The sequence below is a fragment of the Chlorocebus sabaeus genome, chromosome 26, assembly GCF_047675955.1.
Source record: "Chlorocebus sabaeus isolate Y175 chromosome 26, mChlSab1.0.hap1, whole genome shotgun sequence".
NCBI classification, from domain to species: domain Eukaryota; kingdom Metazoa; phylum Chordata; class Mammalia; order Primates; family Cercopithecidae; genus Chlorocebus; species Chlorocebus sabaeus.
Genome location: NC_132929.1, coordinates 27,498,647 through 27,523,240, shown reverse-complemented (window position 1 = coordinate 27,523,240; position 24,594 = coordinate 27,498,647). Strand labels below are relative to the sequence as shown.

Here is a 24,594-nt window from a genome sequence, read left to right as displayed (position 1 = left end):
CAATTAGGAGGCTGTTGCAATAATCCAGGTGGGAAAAGATGGTGGCTTGGGTCAAGGTTGTAGTTGTGAAAATGGTGAGAAGTGGTTGGATTCTGAAATATTTTGAAGATAGGGCTAAAGGTATGTTTAAGGTTGCAAGAAAGGGATGTCAAGAATTATTCCATTATAATTTTTTTTTGCCTGAGCAATTAAAGATTGAAATTGCATTTAGTAAGATAGAAAAGAGCAGAGAAAAGCAGGCACAGGATGGAAGTCAGGAGTTTGGTTAAGGACTTACATGTAAGATGTAAATTAGACATCCAAGTAAAGCTGCTGAGGAGGTAGCTGAACATGAATACAGAATTCAGGAGAGAGATACAAACTGTAGATAACAACACCGGGAGGCATCAGCAAGCATATGCAGATAATATATATATTTCTGAGATTACCCAGGAAGTCAATATAGACTGAGAAAAGAAGGACCAAGTTCTGGGCCGTTCCAATATTTAGAAGTTGAAGAGATGTGGAGAAACCAGTTCAGGGCTTTAAGAAGGACTGTCCACTGAGGTAAGGGGAGCCCCCAATGGAGTGAGTGATATTCTCAAAGCCAAGTGAAACAAAAGGTTTATACCATGATCAAGTGGGATTTATCTCAGGAATGAAAGGTTGGTTCAACATATAAAAGTCAATCAATATACCATATTGACAGAATAAAGGACAAAAACCATATGATCATCTCAAGAGACACAGCAAAAGCATTTAACAAAAATCCACCACTAAGGATCCATAAATGGAATCCTCTGAAGATGTTAAAATAATGTGGTAGATCCCTATGTATTGATACAACAAAACTTTAAAGATAAAACGTAGAGTAAAAAATCAAGTTGCAGAACAGCATACACTACATGATTCCATTTATGTTTTAAAAAATTCATAGGAAGGAGGGGGAAGCTGGGAGGGGGGAAAATTCATAGGAAGGAAATACAGGAAAAAATAAACACAAAAAGGTGGTAAGTAATACACTGCCTAATAGTGAGCTAAAAGATTAACTATAAAATAAAGGGGTAAATCTCATTCATAAAAGTCACCACTTTAACACACCCTGGGTATGTCATAATTTTGATATTCTCAAGTAGCTTACTTACAGTAGCAACAGGGTCATTGCTCCGGGTGGCTGCAAGACTGAAACATTTCACATGTGTGTTGGTTTCCAAAGCCTTTGCAAAATCTTTTAGGGTTGGAATTGGGATATTCTTGAAAGACAATAATATAAAACATCATTACATTTCAATTTTCATTATATTTAGTTTCCATTAATCAAATTTTTTTTTTTTTGCTTTAAAATTCAGAAGTTATACAAACTCATAAGAATTAAGTCTACAAATGAAAACAAATAATGCAGTTTTCTCCACATTTATCTGACTTATTTATGATGGAGCATTTGCATAAACTACTGACTCAGAGCAGAGCACATAACACCATTTCTCTAGCACTTAGATTTAAAAAAATTCTCACTATTCTCACCTTTCATTATTCTTTGTATGTATGTATGTATTTATTTATTTATTTTGAGACGGAGTTTCACTCTTGTTGCCCAGGCTGGAGTGCAATGGCGCAATCTCAGCTCACTGCAACCTCCATCTCCGGGGTTTAAGCAATTCTCCTGCCTCAGCCTCCCAAGTAGCTGAGAGTACAGGCATGCGCCACCAGGTCTGGCTAATTTTGTATTTTTAGTAGAGATGGGGTTTCATCATGCTAGTCAGGCTGGTCCCGAACTCCTGACCTTGGGTGATCCACACTCCTTGGCCTCCCAATGTGCTGGGATCACAGGCGTGAGTCACCGCTCCCGGCCTTCATTATTCTTTTTATATGAAAATAAAAGTGGATTTACTTTTCTACAAGGAGAGAGATGAAGGAGCCCATCTCTGATGGAGTATGATTCCTGAAGCAGACAGACTGTTCTCACTTAGTTTAAGCTACAAATACTAAGAGAGATTAACCCTACACTACTTGAAGGAGAGAAAATAAAGTATTGAAGATGCTGGTTTCTCTCAGTAGTATCTGAGACTTCAATTCCCCTTAGCCTGGTTATTTTCAGATCATTACTGTTTATTTAGAGAAAGGGATACACAGGGACTAAATTAAAAAAATTAAAATAGGCCGGGTGCAGTGGCTCACACCTGTAATCCCAGCACTTAGGGAGGCCAGGGTGGGCAAATCACTTGAGGTCAGGAGTTCAAAACCAGCCTGGCCAACATGGTGAAACCCCATCTCTACTAAAAATACAAAAATTAGCCAGGTGTGATGGTGGGTGCCTGTAATCCCAGGTATTCAGGAGGCTGAGACACAAGAATCGCTTGAACGTGGGGCGGGGCAGAGGGTGCAGTGAGCCAAGATCGCAGCCTGGGCAACAGAGCGAGACTCTGTCTCAAAAAAACAAAAAAATAAACAGGCTGGGCGCGGTGGCTCAAGCCTGTAATCCCAGCACTTTGGGAGGCCGAGATGGGCGGATCACGAGGTCAGGAGATCGAGACCATCCTGGTTAACACGGTGAAACCCCGTCTCCACTAAAAACTACAAAAAAACTAGCGGGGCGACGTGGCGGGCGCCTGTAGTCCCAGCTACTGGGGAGGCTGAGGCGGGAGAATGGCGTAAACCCGGGAGGCGGAGCTTGCCGTGAGCTGAGATCTGGCCACTGCACTCCAGCCTGGGCGGCAGAGCGAGACTCCGTCTCAAAAAACAAACAAACAAACAAACAAACAAACAAAAAAGTGAGTAATCAACTATGAATATAAGCTTTCTCTGAGGCTTTCCTTCCTCCACTCACAGGAAGGATTACTCCCTAGAGGAGCACAAAGGCTTTCTTCCCTAGGCTCGTGATTTCCGGATGCTCTCCTCCCCTTGTCCCCCAGTTCAAAAAAATCAAGTTTTAAAATAAGGAATTTATAATGAAGCTTTTACACAATGGCTAATATCTAGATAATCTGAGTTTACTCTTCGGTGATTAATTACCCCATGCCCTCCTAATTTCTTCTTTCCTTACTCCAGGGAAGAGTTGCATTGTTTAAAACTCAAAGTAAGATCCCAGAAAGCCTATTCCTAGGTGATTACTCAAGAGAATTTAAAGCATATTCACACAAAAACCTGTGTGTGAAAGTATATAGTGGCTGTATTAATAACCATCCCAAACTGGAAGGAACCCATATGTCTACCAACTGATGAACAGATAAACAAACTGCAGCGTATCTGACACACTCACCAGGAATGAATCTCAAATGCATTATGCTAAGAAGTCAGACCCCAAAGGCTACATACTATAGGATTCCATTTATATGACATTCTGGAGAAAGCAAAATGATAGGGAAAGAAAATAGGTCAGTGGTTGTCAGGGGCTAGAGCTGGGGGGCAGAGAATGACTACAAAGGGGTATGAGAGAACTTCTGCAGTGACAGATATAGTCTACATCTTGAGTGTAATGGTGGTTGTACAAAATTGTATGCACCTGTCAAAATTCATAGACCTGTACATTAAAAGGGAGATTTTTTACCATATTTAAATTTTACCTCAAAAAAAACCAGGTTTTATTTTTTGAGATGGGGCGGTGGCAGGTCTCACTACGTTGCACAGGCTGGTCTCAAACTTTTGGGTTCAGGCCATCCTCCAGCCTCAGTCTCCCAGATAGCTGGGATCACAAGCATGCACCACCATACCTAGCTAAGGAACCAAATTTTACAAAAGCAAGACCCAAGAGGCTAAATGTTCTTAGAAGCAGGCAGTATTTAGAAAACCCGAGAGATTTATTCTGACAGTTTGTAGGGTTTACATTTTTAGATGATAAATTTCTCAAAAAGCAAGTGAGAAAATACTATACCATAACACTTCAATATCTAAAATATGAAGAAACCTACATTAGCATACTGGTAAGAGCAAAAACTTTACCTTAAAGTAGAAAGAATTAGACTATTTTATCAACTGCCCAGCTCTCATCCTAGGTTCAGCCGACTCAAAGCAATACAAAACCACTCTGACTAGCACACTTACCTTTATATTATTCAAATTAACTTCAACAAGATAAGCATCATTTTCTTTAATTCTCTTCAAACTCTCTTCTACGTTGGTTGGATTTGGTGGCTCATCAAATACTGGAAGAATCTTTTCACCTTTGACCACATCTGCAGTGATAAATGAAAAGAGCAGCAGTTGATACTTTTTTTTTTTTGAGATAGAGTCTCGCACTTTCACCCAGGCTGGAGTGCAGTGGCACTATCTCGGCTCACTGCAAGCTCCGCCTCCCGGGTTCACGCCATTCTCGTGTCTCAGCCTCCCGAGTAGCTGGGACTACAGGCGCCCACTACCACGCCCAGATAATTTTTTTTTTTTAAATTTATTTATTATTATTAAACTTCAAGTTGTAGGGTACATGTGCACAACGTGCAGGTTTGCTACATATGTATACTTGTGCCATGTTGGTGTGCTGCACCCATCAACTCGTCATTTACATCAGGTATAACTCCCAATGCAATCCCTCCCCCCTCCCCCCTCCCCATGATAGGCCCCGGTGTGTGATGTTCCCCTTCCCGAGTCCAAGTGATCTCATTGTTCAGTTCCCACCTACGAGTGAGAACATGCGGTGTTTGGTTTTCTGTTCTTGTGATAGTTTGCTAAGAATGATGGTTTCCAGCTGCATCCATGTCCCTACAAAGGACACAAACTCATCCTTTTTTATGGCTGCATAGTATTCCATGGTGTATATGTGCATATGTGAGACGGAATCTCGCTCTGTCGCCCGGGCTGGAGTGCCGTGGCGCAATCTCGGCTCACTGCAAGCTCCGCCTTCCGGGTTCACGCCATTCTCCTGCCTCAGCCTGCCTGGTAGCTGGGACTACAGGCGCCTGCCACCACGCCCCGCTAATTTTTTGTATTTTTAGTACAGATGGGGTTTCACATTGTTAGCCAGGATGGTCTCGATTTCCTGACCTCGTGATCCGCCCGCCTTGGCCTCCCAAAGTGCTGGGGTTACACGCGTGAGCCACCGCGCCCGGCCCCGGATAATTTTTTGTATTTTTAGTAGAGACGGGGTTTCACCATGTTGGCCATCATGGTCTCAATCTCCTGACCTCGTGATCCGCCCGCCTCAGCCTCCCAAAGTGCTGGGATTACAGGCGTGGGCCACCGCGCCCGGCCTGGAGTTGATACTATTACAGTGGATGCAGATATTCACTTGGTAACATCTCTTTCTCTCTCTCTCATACACACATATTTATTCAAGGGGACAGATTTAAAAGTTTCAGCCCCACAATTCCGAAAAGATCCTTTATGTGTTGACACATATTTATTTATTTATTTATTTATTTATTTATTTTTTGAGATGGAGTCTCACTCTGTTGCCCAGGCTGGAGTGCAGTGGCGTGATCTTGGCTCACTGCAACCTCCTCCTGCCACGTTCAACTGACTCTCCTGCCTCAGCCTCCCGAGTACCTGGGACTACAGGTGTGTGCCACCATGCCTGGCTAATTTTTGTATTTTTAGTAGAGATGGGTTTCATCATGTTGGCCAGGGTGGTCTCGAACTTCTGGCCTCAAGTGATCTGCGTGCCTTGGCCTCCCAAAGTGCTGGGATTACAGGCATGAGCCACTGCGCCTGGCCTTGACACACATTTAAGGCATCCAAATAAAATTTTACTGAATATAAATACCAAACATATTCAATATTTAATTTATTTGCCATGTATCAGTCTTCAAAAATAAATATTTTCATTGTCTTAGTATATTACAAGATATTTTTACCACTCAAATATATTTGATAGCACAAGTTGATGATGCCATTTGTTTTTAGCAATATTTAAGATAAAGTACTCGTATGATAAAATCTAGCATCTCATCATTTCTCTGAGATTTAACTGATAATTGGCATAAAGGCAGTAAGAATCACAGACTTAAAGAAATATAGCCTAAATGAGAAGAATAAGGTGATGGGACGGCACATTACCTCTTCCTCCCATGGGGAGTACTCTTCAGTGGGAAAGTAGGGAGAACTTTCTGTGAGAAAGAGGGAATAGGAAGGAGGGTGGGAATAAGGAGCAGAGAGAGAGAGGAGGTAAAGGTACACGGAAGAGCTACTGAGACAGAGTCTCCAAAATTTACTGCCCTCCCTCACTCTCACTCCCTAATCTTTACCTCAGCTACCCACACGATAGGAATATGATGCTTCAGATGTGAACAACAGGGGCCCTGAAATCCTTGAGCCCTTTCAAGAGATCACTGTGCTCTGCTGCCTGTGTGTGGGGGTCCATGAACAACTATAACAGGTAAACTTTTATGGATACATTTTCTGGGGAAAGCATTACTTTTTTGTGGTCATTCAAGTCAAAGACCACAAAAGGCTCACAAACTAGTGAATGATCACAAAAGAGTAAGAGCAATTGACATGGAAAGACTGACCGGGTTCAAAATGGACTACTATCTGGCTTTTTTCCTTCCTGCCTTCCTCTAGATTTTAGGAGCAAAACTCATCTTGAGACAGGGTGCACTGATTATCCAATAAATTCCATTAAGGGTATCTTGTTACTTTCAAATATCACACACACATACAGAGCATCTTGAAGAGATCAACTTAGATAAAGGTTTGAAAATTACTTTCCTGAGGTAGGGTGAAAAATCTGAATATATTTAGTCTGGAGAAGACGTATTAAAAGAAGTTATGCTAGCTGTTTTCAGATTTATCCTGTAGAAGCTGAGAAGAGACAAATTTAGTGCTGTTCTGAAAGGCTGGGTTAGAACAAGTATAGATTGCCAAGAAGCAGAACTTGGTTCAAGACAAGGAAAAGCTTCCTAATGGAGCTCTGCTCAACAACAGAGAGTGGGCTCCCTCTCACTTGAGTTCAGCAAGGTAGTCTTTAAGACAGCTAGGGAAGAACTTCCTCATTGAATGCAAAATTGAGTAGTTCTAATTTTATAAAACCACAGGATGTGTGGAATGGGGAAAGAAATCTCGAGAGTCTTGCACCTTAATGAAATAATGAATCCAGTCAATGGGATGCAGGAATTATTAAGCAAAAGGTTCATGGGAAACTTAAAAAGGATGGATCAGGCTGCCTACATTTGAACCCTGTGATCAATCTCATTCCCCCAAAGAGGAAGGATTAGATTTGATAAGCTAAGTTCTTAATATGATTCAATCACCACCCATGAAGCATTCTTGCCAAAAGGGACCTGCACCTGTACCTCATCAAGCCGCTAGAACTAAAAGTTTACGGAGAAACAGGTGATAGAAAAACATAAAATGATACCATAAGGTTGAAATCAGCCAAATCCAGAATGTGGAAAATTCTATGGAAAATAACCCAGTTTCTTAAAAAATAAATGGCATGAAAAAAAAGAAAAAAGGAAAAAAAAAAAAAAAAAGGAAAGAGGTTGGGGAGAAGAACTGTTAAGAAATTAAGGGAGACTAAAAAGACAACCAACCAAATGCAATGTGTAACCTTTTTTGAGTCAATAATGAAATGACATTTTGGAGAGAATGAGGAAATCTGGACACAGACTGGGTATTACATGATATGAAGAAAATACTGTAAATTTTAAACTTTGATGATGGCATCATGATTACATTAAAAGAAAAGCCTTTATTTGTGAGACACACATATGGAAATATTTATAGGTGATGTAGTACAAATGAACAGGGTTTGCTTTAAAATACTTCAGGAAAAAAAGTAGAAGGGCTAGGGAGGGAGACAGAAGACGAATAAAACAAGGCTGGCAAATGTTAAAAAACAGCTGAAGCTGGGTAATAATATATTATTCTCTCTTCTTTTATGTATGTTTGAACACTTCTACAATAAAAACTGAAAAATGAGAAGGGGGATGGTCAAATTGCAAAACATCGTAAAAAGCAATGTTATACACATGTCTGAATGAGGTAGATGTATACATATTGACTAGAAAACATGGTCCACTGCTAAGTGATATACTATATAACACGGGTTAAAATCCTTACCACTGACTTTGTGTAAAATATTGAGGTTACTTAATTATTTTAAAATCTCAGCTTTCTCACATGCAAATTAAAGATAATAATATCTATTTCATAGAACTGTTTTGAAGGCTGAGAGTACTCCACGTCCAAGAGCTGTGCACGCAACATGGCCCACAGTAAGCATTCAAAAACATTTAGTTGGCCAGGCACAGTGGCTCACGCCTGTAATCCCAGCACTTTGGGAGGCTGAGGTGGGCAGATCGCCAGAGGTCAGGAGTTTGAGACCAGCCTGGCCAACATGGCAAAACCCCGTCTCTACTAAAAATACAAAAAAAAAAAAAAAAAAAAAAAATTAGCCAGACATGGTGGCGTGCACCTGTAATCTCAGATTCTCAGGTGGCTGAGGCAGGAGAAGTGCTTGAACCTGAGAGGCGGAGGGTGCAGTGAGCCACGATGGTGCCACTGTACTGCAGCCTGGGTGACAGAGGGAGACTGTTTCCAAAAAAAAAGAAAAGAAAAAAAATTAGCTAATAGAATTATTACTGAAAAATTAACTTGCAATAAATATTTACAGTATAATCCCTTTTTTTTGTAAAAAACAAGAGACTATGTATAACATGTATACATTAGTACAAACAGTGAAAAGTCTGGTAGGGTATATACAAAATTGTTTTAACAGGGTGCTGTTTGGGTAAGCAGAGGGCATGACAGCTGCAGACAGAAACACTTTTACTTCTTCCCATAAATACTTATGTATTGTTTAAATGTGCTACAAAGGCATGTATCACCTTGCTAATTTAAGAACACCCTATACATGAATTTTTTATTTGTTTTTTGAGATAGGGTCTTGCTCTATTGCCCAGGCTTGAGTGCAGTAGTGTGATCACAGCTCACTGAAGCCTCAATCTCCTGGGTTCAAGCCATCTTCCCCTCAGTCTCCCAAGTAGCTGAGACTAGAGACATGTGCCACCAGGCCCAGCTAATTTTGAAAATTTTGTAGAGATGGAGGTCTACATTTCCAAAGCTGGTCTTGAAGTCTTGGACTCAAGCAATCCTCCTGCCTCAGCCTCAGAAAATGAAATTACAGGCATGATCCACCACACCTGGCCCCTATAAGTGAATTTCTGAAAAGCTTTGCTTTAGGCTATATAATACTTCACAGCAGACTGAAAGGTTTAGGGGTTGAATAGTTTTGTGGTATCGCCTGAATCTGATTTTATAATGTAATTTCTTTGTAAGTATTATTACCTATTTCTTGAAAATTAGTAGTAGTGATAATAAAATGTCAACAAAACCAAGTTTGACTAGCTTTTATACTGTTTAGTTATTATTTAGTGAGGTAGAGTGGTTCTTACTACATTTGCTGACCCATTAAGCACAAAATATTTAGTACTCTATTTTCAATGTCTTTCTTGGTTAATACCACTCAATTGAAATATCAGGTTTCAAGTACATATATATAACATCTAGTATGTGAATACTTAAGCTGACACAAGGCGAAAACAAAATACATTTAATAAATGATTAGAATTCACAAAGCATTTTAAGTACTCACCTGAAAAATGTTCTTGGTCAACACCATTACTACTTCCCGTCATATTACAGAACTGTGTATTCGTTATCAAATTGTGCATCCCAAGAATTGCTGTATAGAAAAAGAAAGTTTTTATTGTTTTAAACATGAAGAGTTTTACAATTAAAAATTTCTATCAATAATTTTAATATTCTCTGGACCTTTTCCTATAAATTACAGATCTCACACACACAGAAGAACAAAATGATTAAAAATCACCTACAATCTCATTCTCATCAATACTCTTATTATTTTTCCCCACATTTCTAAATTTACATTTCCCCACATTTCCAAAATCAGAGTTGGAGGCAGCCTAATCCTGAACGTAAATCTATGCTTAGCTCCATCTGGTGGCTAAGAGAGAAAATGGAAAGGATCTATTTTTGCCGTTAATTTCACAAGGTTTCTAGGAACATCATGTGACAAAAAGCAGATTTTCAACTTAACCTTCATATTTTAATGTATGTTAATCTCATGTCATTAATTTGCATTTGGACTCCAGTTAAGAGTAAAATACTAAAGTATTAGGTTCTTGTATGTAAGAATATGAGCACCCTTCAAATATGACAGGAGGAAAAATAAATTTGGTTTTAGTTTTTGATGCCCTTGTGTACAAATAAGGCAGAAGTCAGAGGATGTCCTTGGCTCATTCCACTCTGATGAATGTACTATTTACAGATCTGTCAGTCCTCAGTCCCTCAACGCAAAGACTCCTGCTCTGGCTGTGGCATCACACCTTGACCTGTCCCTTTCCAAGGTCCTTCCCAAAGGACCATCAGTGCTACATTCAAACTTAATAGTTCTTGGGGTTATTTGGTATGAAGAACTCCCCATGCATCACACTTTTCTATCTAGGAAAGTAGGTCGTACATGGGTACGGAGGGGAAGATACTGGTCTAGATAAGAAATTGGCAATAATGAAAATAATAGAGAGGTTTGGAGTGTTTCATATACACTTCAGAAAAGTTGGGAAGGTGGTGAGTATAGCTCAGGACTGACTGTTTCAATCTACTTTCTAGTTACTCATCTCTCAGTCTTCTGATAAAGTAGGTCAGCAGTTGACCCTGAAGACTCTTTTTCGGTGTTCAGATGGGACAGCTTCTAGCTGAGCACCAGCTGATGAAAGATTTTTAGAAAGACTTTCAAATATGACAACATGGGAAAAGGTGTCGAACAATACAATACATCCTCTTAACATAAACATTTCACTATTGAGAGTATTTAGAGAAATGGAACTCTTTATGTCAGCTTTATCATGTAAAATATAAAGCCAAATATGTGGTTACTGATTCAACAGTACTTGCTAGGTAAAGAAAACATCTGTATCATGTATATAGGTATGTGCTGGTATTTCCCACTCCACCCTACGTTTATTCACAAATTAAATTGTTTTAGGTGATACCTGCGAGGTCACACAATTCTGTATCAGAAGCACTTGTCAAAGCTTCTTCTAATTCTGGATCAAGAGACACTTTTTCTTCTGTAAAAGTCTGTACAGGTTTTTGTTTGGGGATAAATATTTTCCCTGTAAAATAAAGCACTTTGTTAATTCCACTATTACTGCTATTAACTCATCACCATTTTATCCTTGTAACCAAAGTATGTATAACTGAACCTGAAGGAAAAGATTAACATCAACAGTAATTTTGTTTTATCTCTGACATAGATTTTTAAGTTTCCAGTGTAATATTTTGGCTGTAAAAGTTGGAAAGAAAAGGTCAACTGAGAAATTTTTCATCTGTGGAAATAAAAATGGGCTCTTTTTAGAGTAATTGCGAGTTGCTTTACAAATAATCAATCAATAAATGAAGGAATAAACAAAAAAGCCTATAAAACTTTAAAGAGATTGAAAAAAAAAAACCCCAAAAAAACCAGATTCCAATTTCCTTTTTTTTGAGATGGAGTCTCACTCTATCACCCAGGCTGGAGTGTCGTGGCGTGATCTCGGCTCACTGCAACCTCTGCCTCCTGGGTTCAAGTCATTCTCCTGCCTCAGTCTCCTGAGTAGCTGGGACTACAGGCGTGCACCACCACACCCGGCTAATTTTTGTATTTTTAGTAAAGACGGGGTTCTGCCATGTTGGCCAGGCTGGTCTTGAACTCCTGACCTGAGGTGATCCACCCACCTTGGCCTCCCAAAGTGCTAGGATTACAGGTGTGAGCCACCGCGCCCGGCCCCAATTTCTTATTACTAAGCAACAAACTGTTACTGTCACATGGGGGATGGCAGAGACAATTATGATTCTAGAAATTCAAATTCTGATTGCAAATAAATTTCTACGTCCTGAGTGGCACTCTGAAATTTTTAGTCATTATTCCTCCAAGCCTCAATGTACACGAACAAGAAACTAGTTACTCTAGAAACCTAAAGACTTTATCATATGAAAATCATGTTTATGACCATATGTTCTATGCAATATTGAAAATACGAAGGGAATGGAAAAATGCTAATAATTATAACTGCAGCACTAACTGACCAAACAAGATGTACTCACACAACTTGGGTTACTAAGCTTGCATAGAACAGAATACCCAATTAAAGTTGGTTTAAACTGGTGCTTCAAAAGCTCTGATGTTCATGTTAGTCACCAGGGATCTTACTAAAGTACAGATGCTGATGCAGCAGGTCTGAGTAGGGCCTGAGATTCTGCATTTCTAACCAGACTTCCAGATGATGCTGATCCACAGACCACTCTTAAAGCAATAAGGGTTCAAACAACATGAAGTTTTATTATCTCACTTAATAAGCCCACAGGAAGGTGGTTCTAGGGTTGGTTTAGTAGCTCACTGTTGACATCAAGGATCCAGGTTCCTTTGTTTTTCTCTTTGGCTATTCTCAGTGTGGAGGCCTTTGTTTTTAGGCCTTCACAGTCTCAAGATGACCTTTGTAGCACCAAGTATTATGTCCCCACACAATAAAGCCAGAACAGGAAGGAGTTCTTTTTCAATTGCCAACTTTTTTTTTAAGGCTAGTCAAGTGAAGCAGTGGGAGTAGAAATGGAACAAATAAATCTGTAACTGGTTGTGATCAATTAGCTGTAACCACCACTGCACTTGGACCACCCTCAACTGCCAACTTTTACAAGAAATCCTGCACTGCAGATTTTTCCTTTGGTCTATGCCCCAGCTGCAAGGGTGGCTAGGAAAGCAAGCATCTGTGAATAGTTGTTAAATGGGCAACTATAGTGTCTGTCCCAAACTGAAACCAACTAAAGTACTTCCCTCAATTCCCTGAACATTTCACCATAGCTACACTTAGACATTGTGCAATGTGTTTGTCTTTTGCATGCTTTTCAAGGGGATGCTGTATGTTCTGTTCATCCCTGCATCCTTGCCTAGAACACAATAGGCAATCCAATTTGCTGAATAAACAATTTGGTGATCACCTTCAGTCCAATGGCCCCATTTTATAAAGTATAATTTAAATACATGGGCTCAAAGTCACACAGCAAAACTAATACTAGAACACAGGTTGTCAAACTCTTAAGGCCAGGGCTTCAGTGCTTTTTCCAATTAACTGGCGGCTTACAAACTTGATTTTTTTAGCAACAGACTTTTCCCCCCCCAAACAAATGCCCACCTATATGGTGGTATGTATAACTGATCTTAGTACCAAATTTTGGAATTCTGGTGACTGGATAATCTTTTATTATTGGTTCACAGGTAAAGAGAAATCCAAATCATTATGTCCTGATAATTCCATACTTTTCATAGTGGTTGAGATTACAACTAAAGTGACATACATTTCAGGGGGGCATAATTTTAATTGCCATTTCAGGATAATTACATTTTCCTTAGCTCTATCTACCAGTATTTTCAACTGTGTATGGCAGTAGTTCTAAATGTTATATGCACAGTGGCTTCACTGTGAGAGCTTTAAAAAATTCTCATGTCCAAGCCCCACTCCAGAGACGCTGGTTTAGTTAATCTTGTATGCTGCATGGGCAGCTGAATTTTTTAAAGCTCTCTAGGGATTTTGATGCATAGCAGCCAAGGTTGAGAGCAACTGGATTATGGTATTCACTGACTAAACAAAACTACTCAAACTACTTGCCACAAAAAATGATCAGTATGTGAGGTAATATGTATGTCAAATTTAATTTAGCTATTCCACAATGTGTACATGTAAAAAAAGTTATACACCATAAACAACACAATTTTTACTTGCTAATTTTAAAAAAAACTACACAAGTTATCAAATAGCTGTCCATGTCTTATTTGAGGGACTGATGGAATCTAAAGCACTATAAAAATCTAAGATGCTTATTTTTTATAATCCTTATACACATTCCTTAAGAGGCATTATTCGTATCTAATTTCCCCCATACATAAATTTTTGCTAATGCTTACAAATACAAAATGAATCTCGGCAGAAAAATCAGTAAGGCAAAACAAAACTCCCAACAACCTAGAAAAATTTTTCTGTCATACAGAATTTTGCTCGATTTCAGAGAGTTCTGACATAGCTTGGCACCTCTTCTGGCACTCCTCTTGGGCACTTTGGGAGGTCAAGGTGGGTGGATCACCTCAGGTCAGGAGTTCAAGACCAGCCTGGCCAACATGGCAAAACCCCATCTCTACTAAAAATACAAAAATTAGCCTGGTGTGGTGGTGCACGCCTGTAGTCCCAGCTACTCAGGAGACTGAGGCAGGAGAATGACTTGAACCCAGGAGGCAGAGGGTGCAGTGAGCCAAGATCACGCCACGACACTCCAGCCTGGGTGACAGAGTAAGACTCCATCTCAAAAAAAGGAAATTGGATTCTGTTTTTTTTTTTTTTTAAATCTCTTTACATAATTTTTCTGTATGTAGAGATTTTTGCTATAGAGCGATTTAGCTTGTACAATATTGTTTTTTAAAATACAAAAAGTAATTACTTCATATTTTCTTCTAGGTTAGTTGAACACTAATACACTGTAATAAGTTATCCTTTAATGCATATATATGAAGTTTAGTTATAGAAAAGTAGAAGTAAAGAAATTAATTTTGTAAGAAAGGATAAACTAGGAAGGACCTAAGTTAGTATTATGAATACAAAACCTAAGGGGCTCTCAGCAAATTAATTTACAGATTTATACAATCTCTTTCAAAATCTCAGTTGGTTTTTTTTATAGAAAGTGACAAACTGATCCTAAAATTCATATGGAAACCCAGAATAGCCAAGAACACGTTGTAAGTAAGACTTAAACTTCCCAGTGTCAAAATTTAATGCAAAGCTACTATAATCAAAACGGTGTTGGTGCACTAGGAAAGACATTTAGATCAACAGAATATAACCAAAAATCCAGAAATAAACCCTTATACTTATGGTTGATTTTCTACAGGAATTCAATGGAGAAAGAACAGTGTTTCAACAAATGGTACTAAGACAACTGCACAGTCACATGCAAAGTTTTTTGTTTTTGTTTTTTTTCTTTTGAGAGAGTCTCTCACTTGGTCACCCAGGTTGGAGTGCAGTGGTGCAATCTCAGTCCAATGCAACCTCCGCCTCCTGGGTTCAAGCGATTCTCATACCTCAGCCTCCCAAGTAGCTGGGACTACTAGTAGATGGGGTTTTGCCATGTTGGTCAGGCAGGTCTTAAACTCCTGACCTCAAATGATCCACCTGCCTCAGTCTCCCAAAGTGCTGGGATTACAGATGTGAGCCACCACTCTTGGCCCTCATATGCAAAGTTGAATCCTTACCTCACACCATACTCAAAATAGATTATAAACCTAAATGGGACGGACATGGTGGCTCACGCCTATAATCCCAGCACTTTGGGAGGCAGAGGCAGGCAGATCACCTGAGGTTAGGAGATCGAGACCAGCCTGGCCAACAAGGTGACACCCCGCCTCTACTAAAAATACAAAAACTAGCCAGGTGTGGTAGCACACGCCTGTAATCCCAGCTACTCAGGAGGCTGAGGCAGGAGAATCGCCTGAACTTGGGAGGCGGAGGTTGCAGTGAGCCGAGATCGCGCCATTCTACTCCAGCCTGGGTGACAGAGCAAGACTCCGACTCAAAATAAATAAGTAAAATAAAAACAAAAACCTAAATGTAAGGGCTAAACTATAAAACTCTTAGGAAAAAACATAAGATTATATCTCCTTGGGAGGCTGAGGCAGGCGGATCACCTAAGGTCAGGAGTTGAAGACCAGACTGACCAACATGGAGAAACTCCATCTCTGCTAGAAATACAAAAGAATTAGCTGGGCATGGTGGCGCATGCCTATAATCCTAGCTACTCAGGAGGCTGAGGCAGGAGAATTGCTTGAACCCAGGGGGCAGAGGTTGCAGTGAGCAAAGATAGCACCACTGCACTCCAGTCTAGGCAACAAGAGCGAAACTCTGTTTCAAAAAAAAAAAATTTATATCTCCATGACCTTGAGTTAGGCAATGGTTTTTAGATATGACACCCAAAGTATAAGTAACAAAAGAAACATAGATAAATTGTACTACATCAAAATTAAAAACTTTTATGGGGCAAATTATACCATCAAGAAAGTGAAAAGACAATCTGCTGAATAGGAGAAACATTTTTTGACCCATGTATCTGGCAAGAAATTTTTATCCAGAATATATAAGGAATGCTTGCCAATCAACAATAAAAGGACAACCCAGTTTAAAAGTAAGCGAGGATTTGAAGAGACATTTCTACAAAGAATATGTACAGCTGGGCATGGTGGTGCACATTTGTAATCTCAGCTACTCGGTCGGTTGAAGTAGGAGGATTGTTTGAGCCCAGAAGTTCGAGTCCAGCCTGGGATGCATAGCAAGACCCCACTTCCAAAAAGCAAACAAATATACAGTAGTCTAACAGTACATGAAAAAATACTCAGTATCATTAGTTATTAGGGAAATGCAAATCAAAACCACAATGTGATATTACTTCACACCCACTAAGATGGCTATAATAAAACAGACAACAAGTATTGAAGCATGTGGAGAAATTTCAACCCTGGTACATTACTGGTGAGAAAGTAAAATACTGCAGCCACTTTGGAAAACAGTTTGGCAGCTTCTCAATTTGTTAAAAAATCGTTACCTTATGATCCAGCAATTCTATTCCTAGGCACATACCCAAGAAAAATAAAAACATATGTCTATACAACAACTTGTATAAAAATGTTCATAGCAGCATATTCACAACAGCTAAAAAGTGGCAACAACCTGTATGTCCATTAACTGAGAAACAGATAAACAAAATGTGGTATCCATACAATAAAATATTACTCAGCCATAAAAAAGAATGAAGTACTGACACACACTGTAACAAGATGAAACTCCAAAACCTTATGCTAAGTGAAAGACGCCACAAATACATATTGTATGATTCTGTTTATAGCCGGGCGCGGTGGCTCACGCCTGTAATCCCAGCACTTTGGGAGGCAGAGGCAGGCAGATCACGAGGTCAGGAGATCGAGACCATGCTGGTTAACACAGTGAAATCCCGTCTCTACTAAAAATACGGGCGCCTGTAATCCCAGCTACTCTGGAGGCTGAGGCAGGAGAATGGCGTCACCCTGGGAGGTGGAGCTTGCAGTGAGTTGAGATTACATCACTGCGCTCCAGCCTGGGCGACAGAGCGAGACTCTGTCTCAAAAAAATAAATACATAAACAATGATTAGATCAGATTAAAAAACTCTCGGATAAGTATGAAATGATACATTCCCCGCCCCCAAGTTAAACAAAACAAAAATAAAGCTGACCCTTGGTTGCTAAGAGTGTTAAAACAGTTTAGTAATGTTTCTGCAACTATAAAACAGCAGCTAAGGAAATGGAAGACACTGAGATAAGAATTCATATAATAGTAATTTAAATGTATGGCATTTATCCAGACCCATGTTTGTGCCAAGGAAAAAAAAAAAAAAAAAGAAAAAGACATATCCTGTGCCAAGATCCTTGTTATTGTCACAAAATCAGTGAGAAATACTGTGATCCATGTTAGCAATTCCATTGCCAGGACCTTTCTTTATTAGTCTTCATCTCTTTTGCTCTGATAGCAAGTTACAGCTGCAACAAATGTTAAGAATTATCTTAGTCATAGCTCCCACCCTTGTTGAGTATATAAAAAATATAGTAACAAGAAACAGAGATGGCTCTTGGTTACTTCATTCCTACAGAGTTGAAAGGCCCTAGCTAACTTTACTGTTTGTTTATAAACTGCCTTGTTCCAGAAAAGATTGAAGGACCCTATGCCACTATAATCTCCAGGAGGCTTTGGGATATATTGTTTGACAAGCAGCACACAAACCTGAAACCAATCAAACTAAAGGATGAGGGGACAGAGCCTAGAAAGATGTTTTTGTTTTGATACAGTGACACACACCACACCTGCTTGATGCTGCAATATGGTCACCAATAAATGCTTAGTCAACAAATGTTTAGTGAGTGAGTTTGTGTATACTAGACAATGAACTAGAAAGACACCACAAGGAAAACAAAACAAGAGATCCTTCACTTTGGGGAGCTAATACTCTAACAGGGAAATAGAATAGCAACTGAATACTAATCTGGAGGATCTTATGTCAAGATGGGGTAATAAGGACAGAATTTACCCACATGCCTGAAACAACTAAAATGGATAAAATATATAAAACAAGTTTTATACACACACACACACACACACACACACACACACTTTTAAAGAGATGGGTCTTGTTATGTCGGCCAGGTTGGTCTTGAACTCTTTGGCCTCAAGCAATCCTCCTGCCTCAGCCTCCCAAACGGCTAGGATTACAGGCATGAGGCACCATACCTGGCCAGAAACAACAGTTTTCAAGACACTGGCCATCAGGCAACAAAGGACAGTGATCCCTATGAAATGGGGAAAAAAGAGGTGAGCCCTATGATTACCTAGCTTATTGCCTGGAGAAAGGTTCCAGGCTACAGATCAGGGAGCAGAAATTCAGGAAGAGCCTGGTGAACTCTGAGCTGAGGAGACACAGCTGAGGTCCAGAAAAAACAAGGCAGCCAGTGTTTGAAGGATAGGGAACCAGAGAGGAGGGAGCTGCACACAGAGGGAGCCCAGGAGTTGTGCAGAGGGTTGCACTGAGTGTTCAGCAGAGTACCAATTGGTACGTGTATGTGAGGAGCTACCTTGAGCCAAGGAAGAAAAAAAAAAATCTGAAAGCTTAGAGGTAATAATGCCCATGTTCATGTAGAGCTGGGAATAGAACCTGTTCCTACCAGCCAGACTGGAAAAGCTGACAATTCACAAGGCTCATAATTGGGTAGGGAACTCAGAAGGGTCTTGCCTCAGTATTGGGGAAATCATTAGTCCTAGACTGAACACTGCTCTAGTCTCACCTAACAAATCTTAAAAGCAAGACTCTAAGGAATCAAACTGTTTCCAAGTAACTTAATTGCATCCCAGAATGAAACTCAAGAATATTTATAGGGATATCAATGCATCCAGCACCGGAAAGTTAATATGTTTGATGCCCAACAAACAATTACAAACATGCAAAGAAACAGGAAAATCTGATCCAGAAGGAGAAGAAAAAAAATCGGTCTATCAAAATTGACTTAATGATAGATGATAAAACTGGCAAGTTAAGGACATTAAAAGTTACTATAATTACATTACATATGTTCAAAAAGTGAAGTAGAGGCATGAAATATTTTTTTATTTTTTTTGAGACAGAGTCTCACTCTTTTGCCCAGGGTGGAGTGCAGTGGCATGAGCATGGATCACCGCAGCACTAAACTCCTGGGCTCAAGCCATCCTCCCACCTCAGCCTCCAGAGTAACTGGAACTACAGGCGCACACCACCACATCCAGCTAATTTATTTTCATTTTTAGTAGAGACAAAGTCTCACTGTGTTGCCCAGGCTGGTCTGGAACTCCTGACCTCAAGTGATCCTCCCGCAGTGCTGGAATTACAGGTGTGAGCCATCATGCCTGGTTGGAAGATTTTTTTTTTTTTAAAGTGCTGGGTGCAGTGTCTCACACCCGTAATCCCAGCTACTCAGGAGGCTGAGGTGGGTGGGAGGATTGTGTGAGGCCAAGCATTTGAGAACAACATAGCAAGACCCGCCTGTAAAACGAATTTCAAAAATTAGCCAGGTATGGTAGCACATGCCTGTAGTCCCAACTACTTAGGAGGGTGAGGCAGGAGGATTGCTTGAACCCAAGAGTTTGAGGCTGCAGTGAGCTGTGATCACACCACTGCACTCCAGGCTGGAGTACAAACAACAACAACAACAATAACAACAACAAAGAACAGATAGGACAAATAGAAAAGATATACCATGCCAACTAATCAAAAGAGAGAAAGATAGGCTCTATTAACATCAGGCAAAGTAGGTTTTATAGCAAAGAATATTACCAGAGACAAAGGTCATTTCATAATAACAAAAAGGACAATTCATCAAGGGGACATAACAATCCTAAAAACAAGTAGCAACAAAGCCTCATTGTACAAGATTCTGAAACGATCAAAAGCAGTACTTTAGGCCAGGTACGGTGGCTCACATCTGTAATCCCAGCACTTTGGGAGGCTGAGGTGGACAGATCACGAGGTCAGGAGACCGAGACCATCCTGGCTAACATGGTGAAACCCTGTCTCTCCTAAAAATAGAAAAAAAATTAGCCGGGCGTGGTGGTGAGTGCCTGTAGTCCTAGCTACTCAGGAGGCTGAGGCATGTTGTGAGAATGTTGTGAACCTGGGAGGTGGAGCTTGCAGTGAGCCAAGACCGTGCCACTGCACTCCAGCCTGGGCAAGACTCTGCCTCAAAATAAATAAATAGATAGATAGATAGATAGATAGATAGATAGATAGATAGATAGATAGATAGATAAATTTTAAAAAAGCAGTACTTTATGGTATGTAAATCATATGGAGAAATACTGGAGGAAAGGAACTATCCAGAGTGGGTGTAGTTATCCACGAAAGGTTCCCCAAAAACCGGGTGTTAACATGAGTAACAAGCCATCCATCTGGCTAACTCCTTACCCTAAAGGAGTTAACAGTGAATCATTCAAATGATATTGCATGACCGGTCTGAAAAGGAGATGCCAGCATCTGCATGACTAATGTAACTAGCCCATTTCAAATATCAGCTTCAGTGCCTGGGAAGACCACTTTCCAGAGGTCTACAAGGGACATTTAGGATTCATAAAATATGATTACAAAAATAAGAGCCAGTTTTTATCTTTGGACTTAGCGGAAAACAATTGCCCAGTGGTGGTTATGTAATCCTGCAGATGTAGGCAGGTTTGTAACCATGATCCTTCTGGTTTACTAAGGGATCAGGTCTGTCTTTCCTCCAAAGAAATCACATATTCAGAAAGATGAGAAAGAGTAGGTTTTCTGGAAAGCTAACATAACTGTGAATAAATAACTTGGATAGTATATGGGAAGTCCTTAGTTTAAGGCAACTGAGTGAAATTTACCTTTAGAAAAGCAGGGAGGGGCATGTGGAATTCTTGGGAAAGAACACAAAGGCGTTCCATTCTCAGGATTGGAAAAGAGAAAACAACCACCAAAAAGCATAAATGGCTGTACCCCAAGGCCCAGCAGGAAGAAAAGGAGTGTGGTGCAAGGAAGGGAGGAGCCCATAGCGGGTGAGTCAGCAGCTCAAACAGAATCAGAATGCAAATCTCTGTATGGGATATAAGGTGCACCCATGGCTCTGGTCCGTCCATGAAGTAACACAGGGAAAAAAAAAATCTTAGTCTAGGGAAGGGTGGAGCATGATACCAGCAACAGAGAGGAGGAGTCCCCAGCAAAACAAAACAAAATGACAGGCAGTAAAAAAAATACTGAAGACTGGGACACAGTATTTCTCCAAGTGATAAATTCATGGCAAGGTTCTATACCTCAATCTATCTTTGAGACAGAATATGCATGCTACGTAAAAATATCATGGGAACTGATAATCAGCGCTGAGAATTTTCACCATTCTGTGAATGAGAACGAGCTGGATGAATACTCTCTTTCACCCTTGTGCTGGCCTATGTCTCAGTTATGTATTTTGCAAAATTTTAAGAAGGAAGAGGTAAAAAGCTACATGTACCTTTCCAACATTTTAACATGATATCTTTAAGCAAAAGGAACATATATTGAAAATATGGACCAGGATGCAGTAGCTCACACCTGTAATCCCAGCAATTTGGGGGCTGAGGCAGATGGAAGTGCTTGAGCCCAAGAGTTCGAGACCAGCCTGGGCAACATGGCGAAACCCTGTCTCTATTGTTTTTATAAAAAAAAAGAAAAAATACGTTATTAATTTTGTTAATTTTTTTTTTTTTGAGATGGAGTTTCACTTTTTTCGCCCAGGCTGGAGTGTAGTGGTACGATCTTAGCTCACTGCAACCTCTGCCTCCTGGGTTCAAGCAATTCTCCTGCCTCAGCCTCCCAAGTAGCTGGGATTACAGGCACACGCCACCATGCCCAGCTAATTTTTGTATTTTTAGTAGGGACAGGGTTTCCCCATGTTGGCCAGGCTGGTCTTGAACTCTTGACCTCAGATGATCCACCTGCCTTGGCCTCCCAAAGTGCTGGGATTACAGGCATTAGCCACCACACCCAGCAGTTTTAATTTTTTTTAACAGACAATAAGAAGAGGTAGATTGTTTTAATTTTCTTAAACATTCAGTTTCTCAACATTTTGAACATAGTAGACTCATAAGAAAGACATTTCCATTCATCTTTGTCAAGATTATTTGATATCATGATACCATTCCTACCGAGCTTATTAGATTTAGGCGAATTTAACATGTGTATATTTTGGGTTCTGTGGTAAATAATGCACTTAAAAACAATCCGTAACACACCTTTTGTCAGCTTACCTTTACCAGCTAATGTCTTTTTGCTGTTAATAAAACTATAGTATTAAACGTAAAACATTCACCAGTATAGGACAAAATATTCCCCCAAATGCATGTAAGACATAAGGCCTTGAGCTTCACTTAATTAGGATTACTTTCTTCTTCTCATATATTGATATATGCTTTCAATTCTGTAAAACATATAAACAATCATTTCACAAATCATGAGGTGAAATTATTAATGGATTTACATATAATAACTCTTAAGTATCCTTAGTCTATCAGGCTTCTAAAAAACATTTTTTAGCAATCTAGAAAATAAAATTTGGCATGAATATATACTTTTTTATTGGTCAAAAGGAAAAACCCTACCATGTGCAATTTTTAGTTTTATAAGGATTCCCTCCTGTCCTGGCCAGTTATGTCTAATTTCGGCTCCAGAAACAGAGTGTGCCTTTAAGTGAAAAAATAACAAGTATAATTAATTGTGAGTCTCAGAATATGAGAATATAGTCTAATGACTAGGTAAGTAATCCTTTTAGTGGTTCCCAAGTTTTCGCTTTTAAAAAAATTAAGCAGTCAGCCAGGTGCAGTGGCTCATGCCTGCAATCCCAGCACTTTGGGAGGCTAAGGCAGCAGATCGCCTGAGGTCAGGAGTTCGAGACCAGCCTGACCAACATGGCGAAACTCCGTCTCTAACTAAAAATATAAAAATTAGCCAGGCGTGGTGGCAGGCCACTGCACTCCAGCCTCGGTGACAGAGTGAGAGTCCATCTCCAGAAAAAAAATTAAGCAGTCATCTGATAGACCCTTTAATTAATTTACGATTTGGGCATATAATTATGATTTTGGCATATAATTTGGAAAGAGTTCAAGGAACTGAATGACACTGCTATAACATTCCCTGGTCAGAAGGCTAATATTGCCATTAGGTACTGCACCCTGAGGCCAGTCATGTCTGAATGAAAAAATCACTTAGAGAACAAGAGAGCATCTTACGGATTCTAACTAATCTAAATGTACCAAGAAAGTAAAATGCCTTTGTTTCTCAATACAGGTAGGTTTGCAAACTTTTATGAAGAACGAGGAAAACCTCTATTGTCAGGGAAAGCATCCTCAATCTGAAAGTCTATCTCCACTAAAATAAGCTATTAAGTAAAAAATCTGAGACTCAACCCAGGTGTTCAGGGCAGAGTCATAGGAGAGGCATCTTTAAAAAACAAGCTTCTGGATTTTTGGAGCTACAGAGGAGATTAACATTTAGCTTGATGGGAAGTATTCTAATAAGACACAGATGAATTACTCTGAGGACCTTCTGGAATGTTATCAGGATCTTGGAGATAAGATGAAGAGAAAGGATGGCATACTCGTGACTAAGGAAAACTAAGGCTAACTGCTTTAAAAATGAGAGTCTAGGGTGGATTTCAGAACACTAGAGGTGGCTTTTTGCTATATTTCAAAGCAGAGCTTTACAGCCAAAGTTGCTTGATTATTGAAGAGGAATCTGCCCTCCTTCAGGTCCGTGGTACTGTGACGTGGCTTATAAGGCTTGATTCTACCACATCTGATAGTATGTGTTTCCATCAGATAGATTGATGAAACTCACAAATTCACCCCATGGTTGTTCTAGACCACTTCTCCATGACAGAGAATGAAAATCTCTTGTTTGGTAATCATCTCCCATATGATCCTTTACAGTGATTTCAGTGTACCCATTAACAAATTTGGTCCTCAGCTGGGTGTGGTGGCATGTGCCTGTAGTCCTAGCTACTCAAGAGGCTAAGATGGAAGGACTGCTTGAGCCCAGGAGTCTCAAGTTGTAGTGCCACTACATTACAGCCTGGGCAACAAGAGAGTGAGTCCTGATCTCTAAAAACCAAACCAAAACAAATTTGGTCCTCACAAAAACTATATGACATAGGCATGCCAGATGCCCGGAATGTATGTTTTCATCAATATAAAGTTCAAAACAAGCAGAACTAATCATTTTATTAGACACTATGTTGGTTATTACCTTTCAGAAGAAAAAAGGAAAAGTGACTGGGAAGGAGCATGATAGGGCCTTCAGTGGGTGCTGATGCTATCTTTTTTTTTTTTTTTTTGAGACAGGGTCTCAGCTCTGTCACCCAGGCTGGAGTGCAGTAGAGTGATCTTGGCTCACTGCAACCTCTGCCTCCGGGGTTCAAGCGGTTCCCCTACCTCAGCCTCCCGAGTAGCTGGGATTACAGGCACATGCCACCACGTTCGGCTATTTTGTATTTTTAGTAGAGACGGGGTTTCACCATGTTGGCCAGGCTGGTCTCGAGCTCCTG

At 40.0% G+C, this 24,594-nt stretch overlaps 1 protein-coding gene across 3 annotated transcripts in view; it reads right to left on the bottom strand.

Moving 5' to 3' along the window:
• The window catches only part of TMOD3 (tropomodulin 3), an 81,953-nt gene that overhangs the window by 13,403 nt on the left and 43,956 nt on the right, over positions 1 to 24,594 (bottom strand). For all 3 annotated transcript variants that reach the window (XM_038009984.2, XM_008016593.3, XM_038009985.2), the window contains 4 exons: positions 10,926 to 11,048; positions 9,506 to 9,595; positions 4,021 to 4,151; positions 1,125 to 1,232 (listed from right to left, as the gene is read on the bottom strand). In XM_038009984.2, coding sequence (XP_037865912.1) covers positions 1,125 to 1,232; positions 4,021 to 4,151; positions 9,506 to 9,595; positions 10,926 to 11,048 — 452 coding nt within the window. The remainder of the gene's footprint in view (positions 1 to 1,124; positions 1,233 to 4,020; positions 4,152 to 9,505; positions 9,596 to 10,925; positions 11,049 to 24,594) is intronic.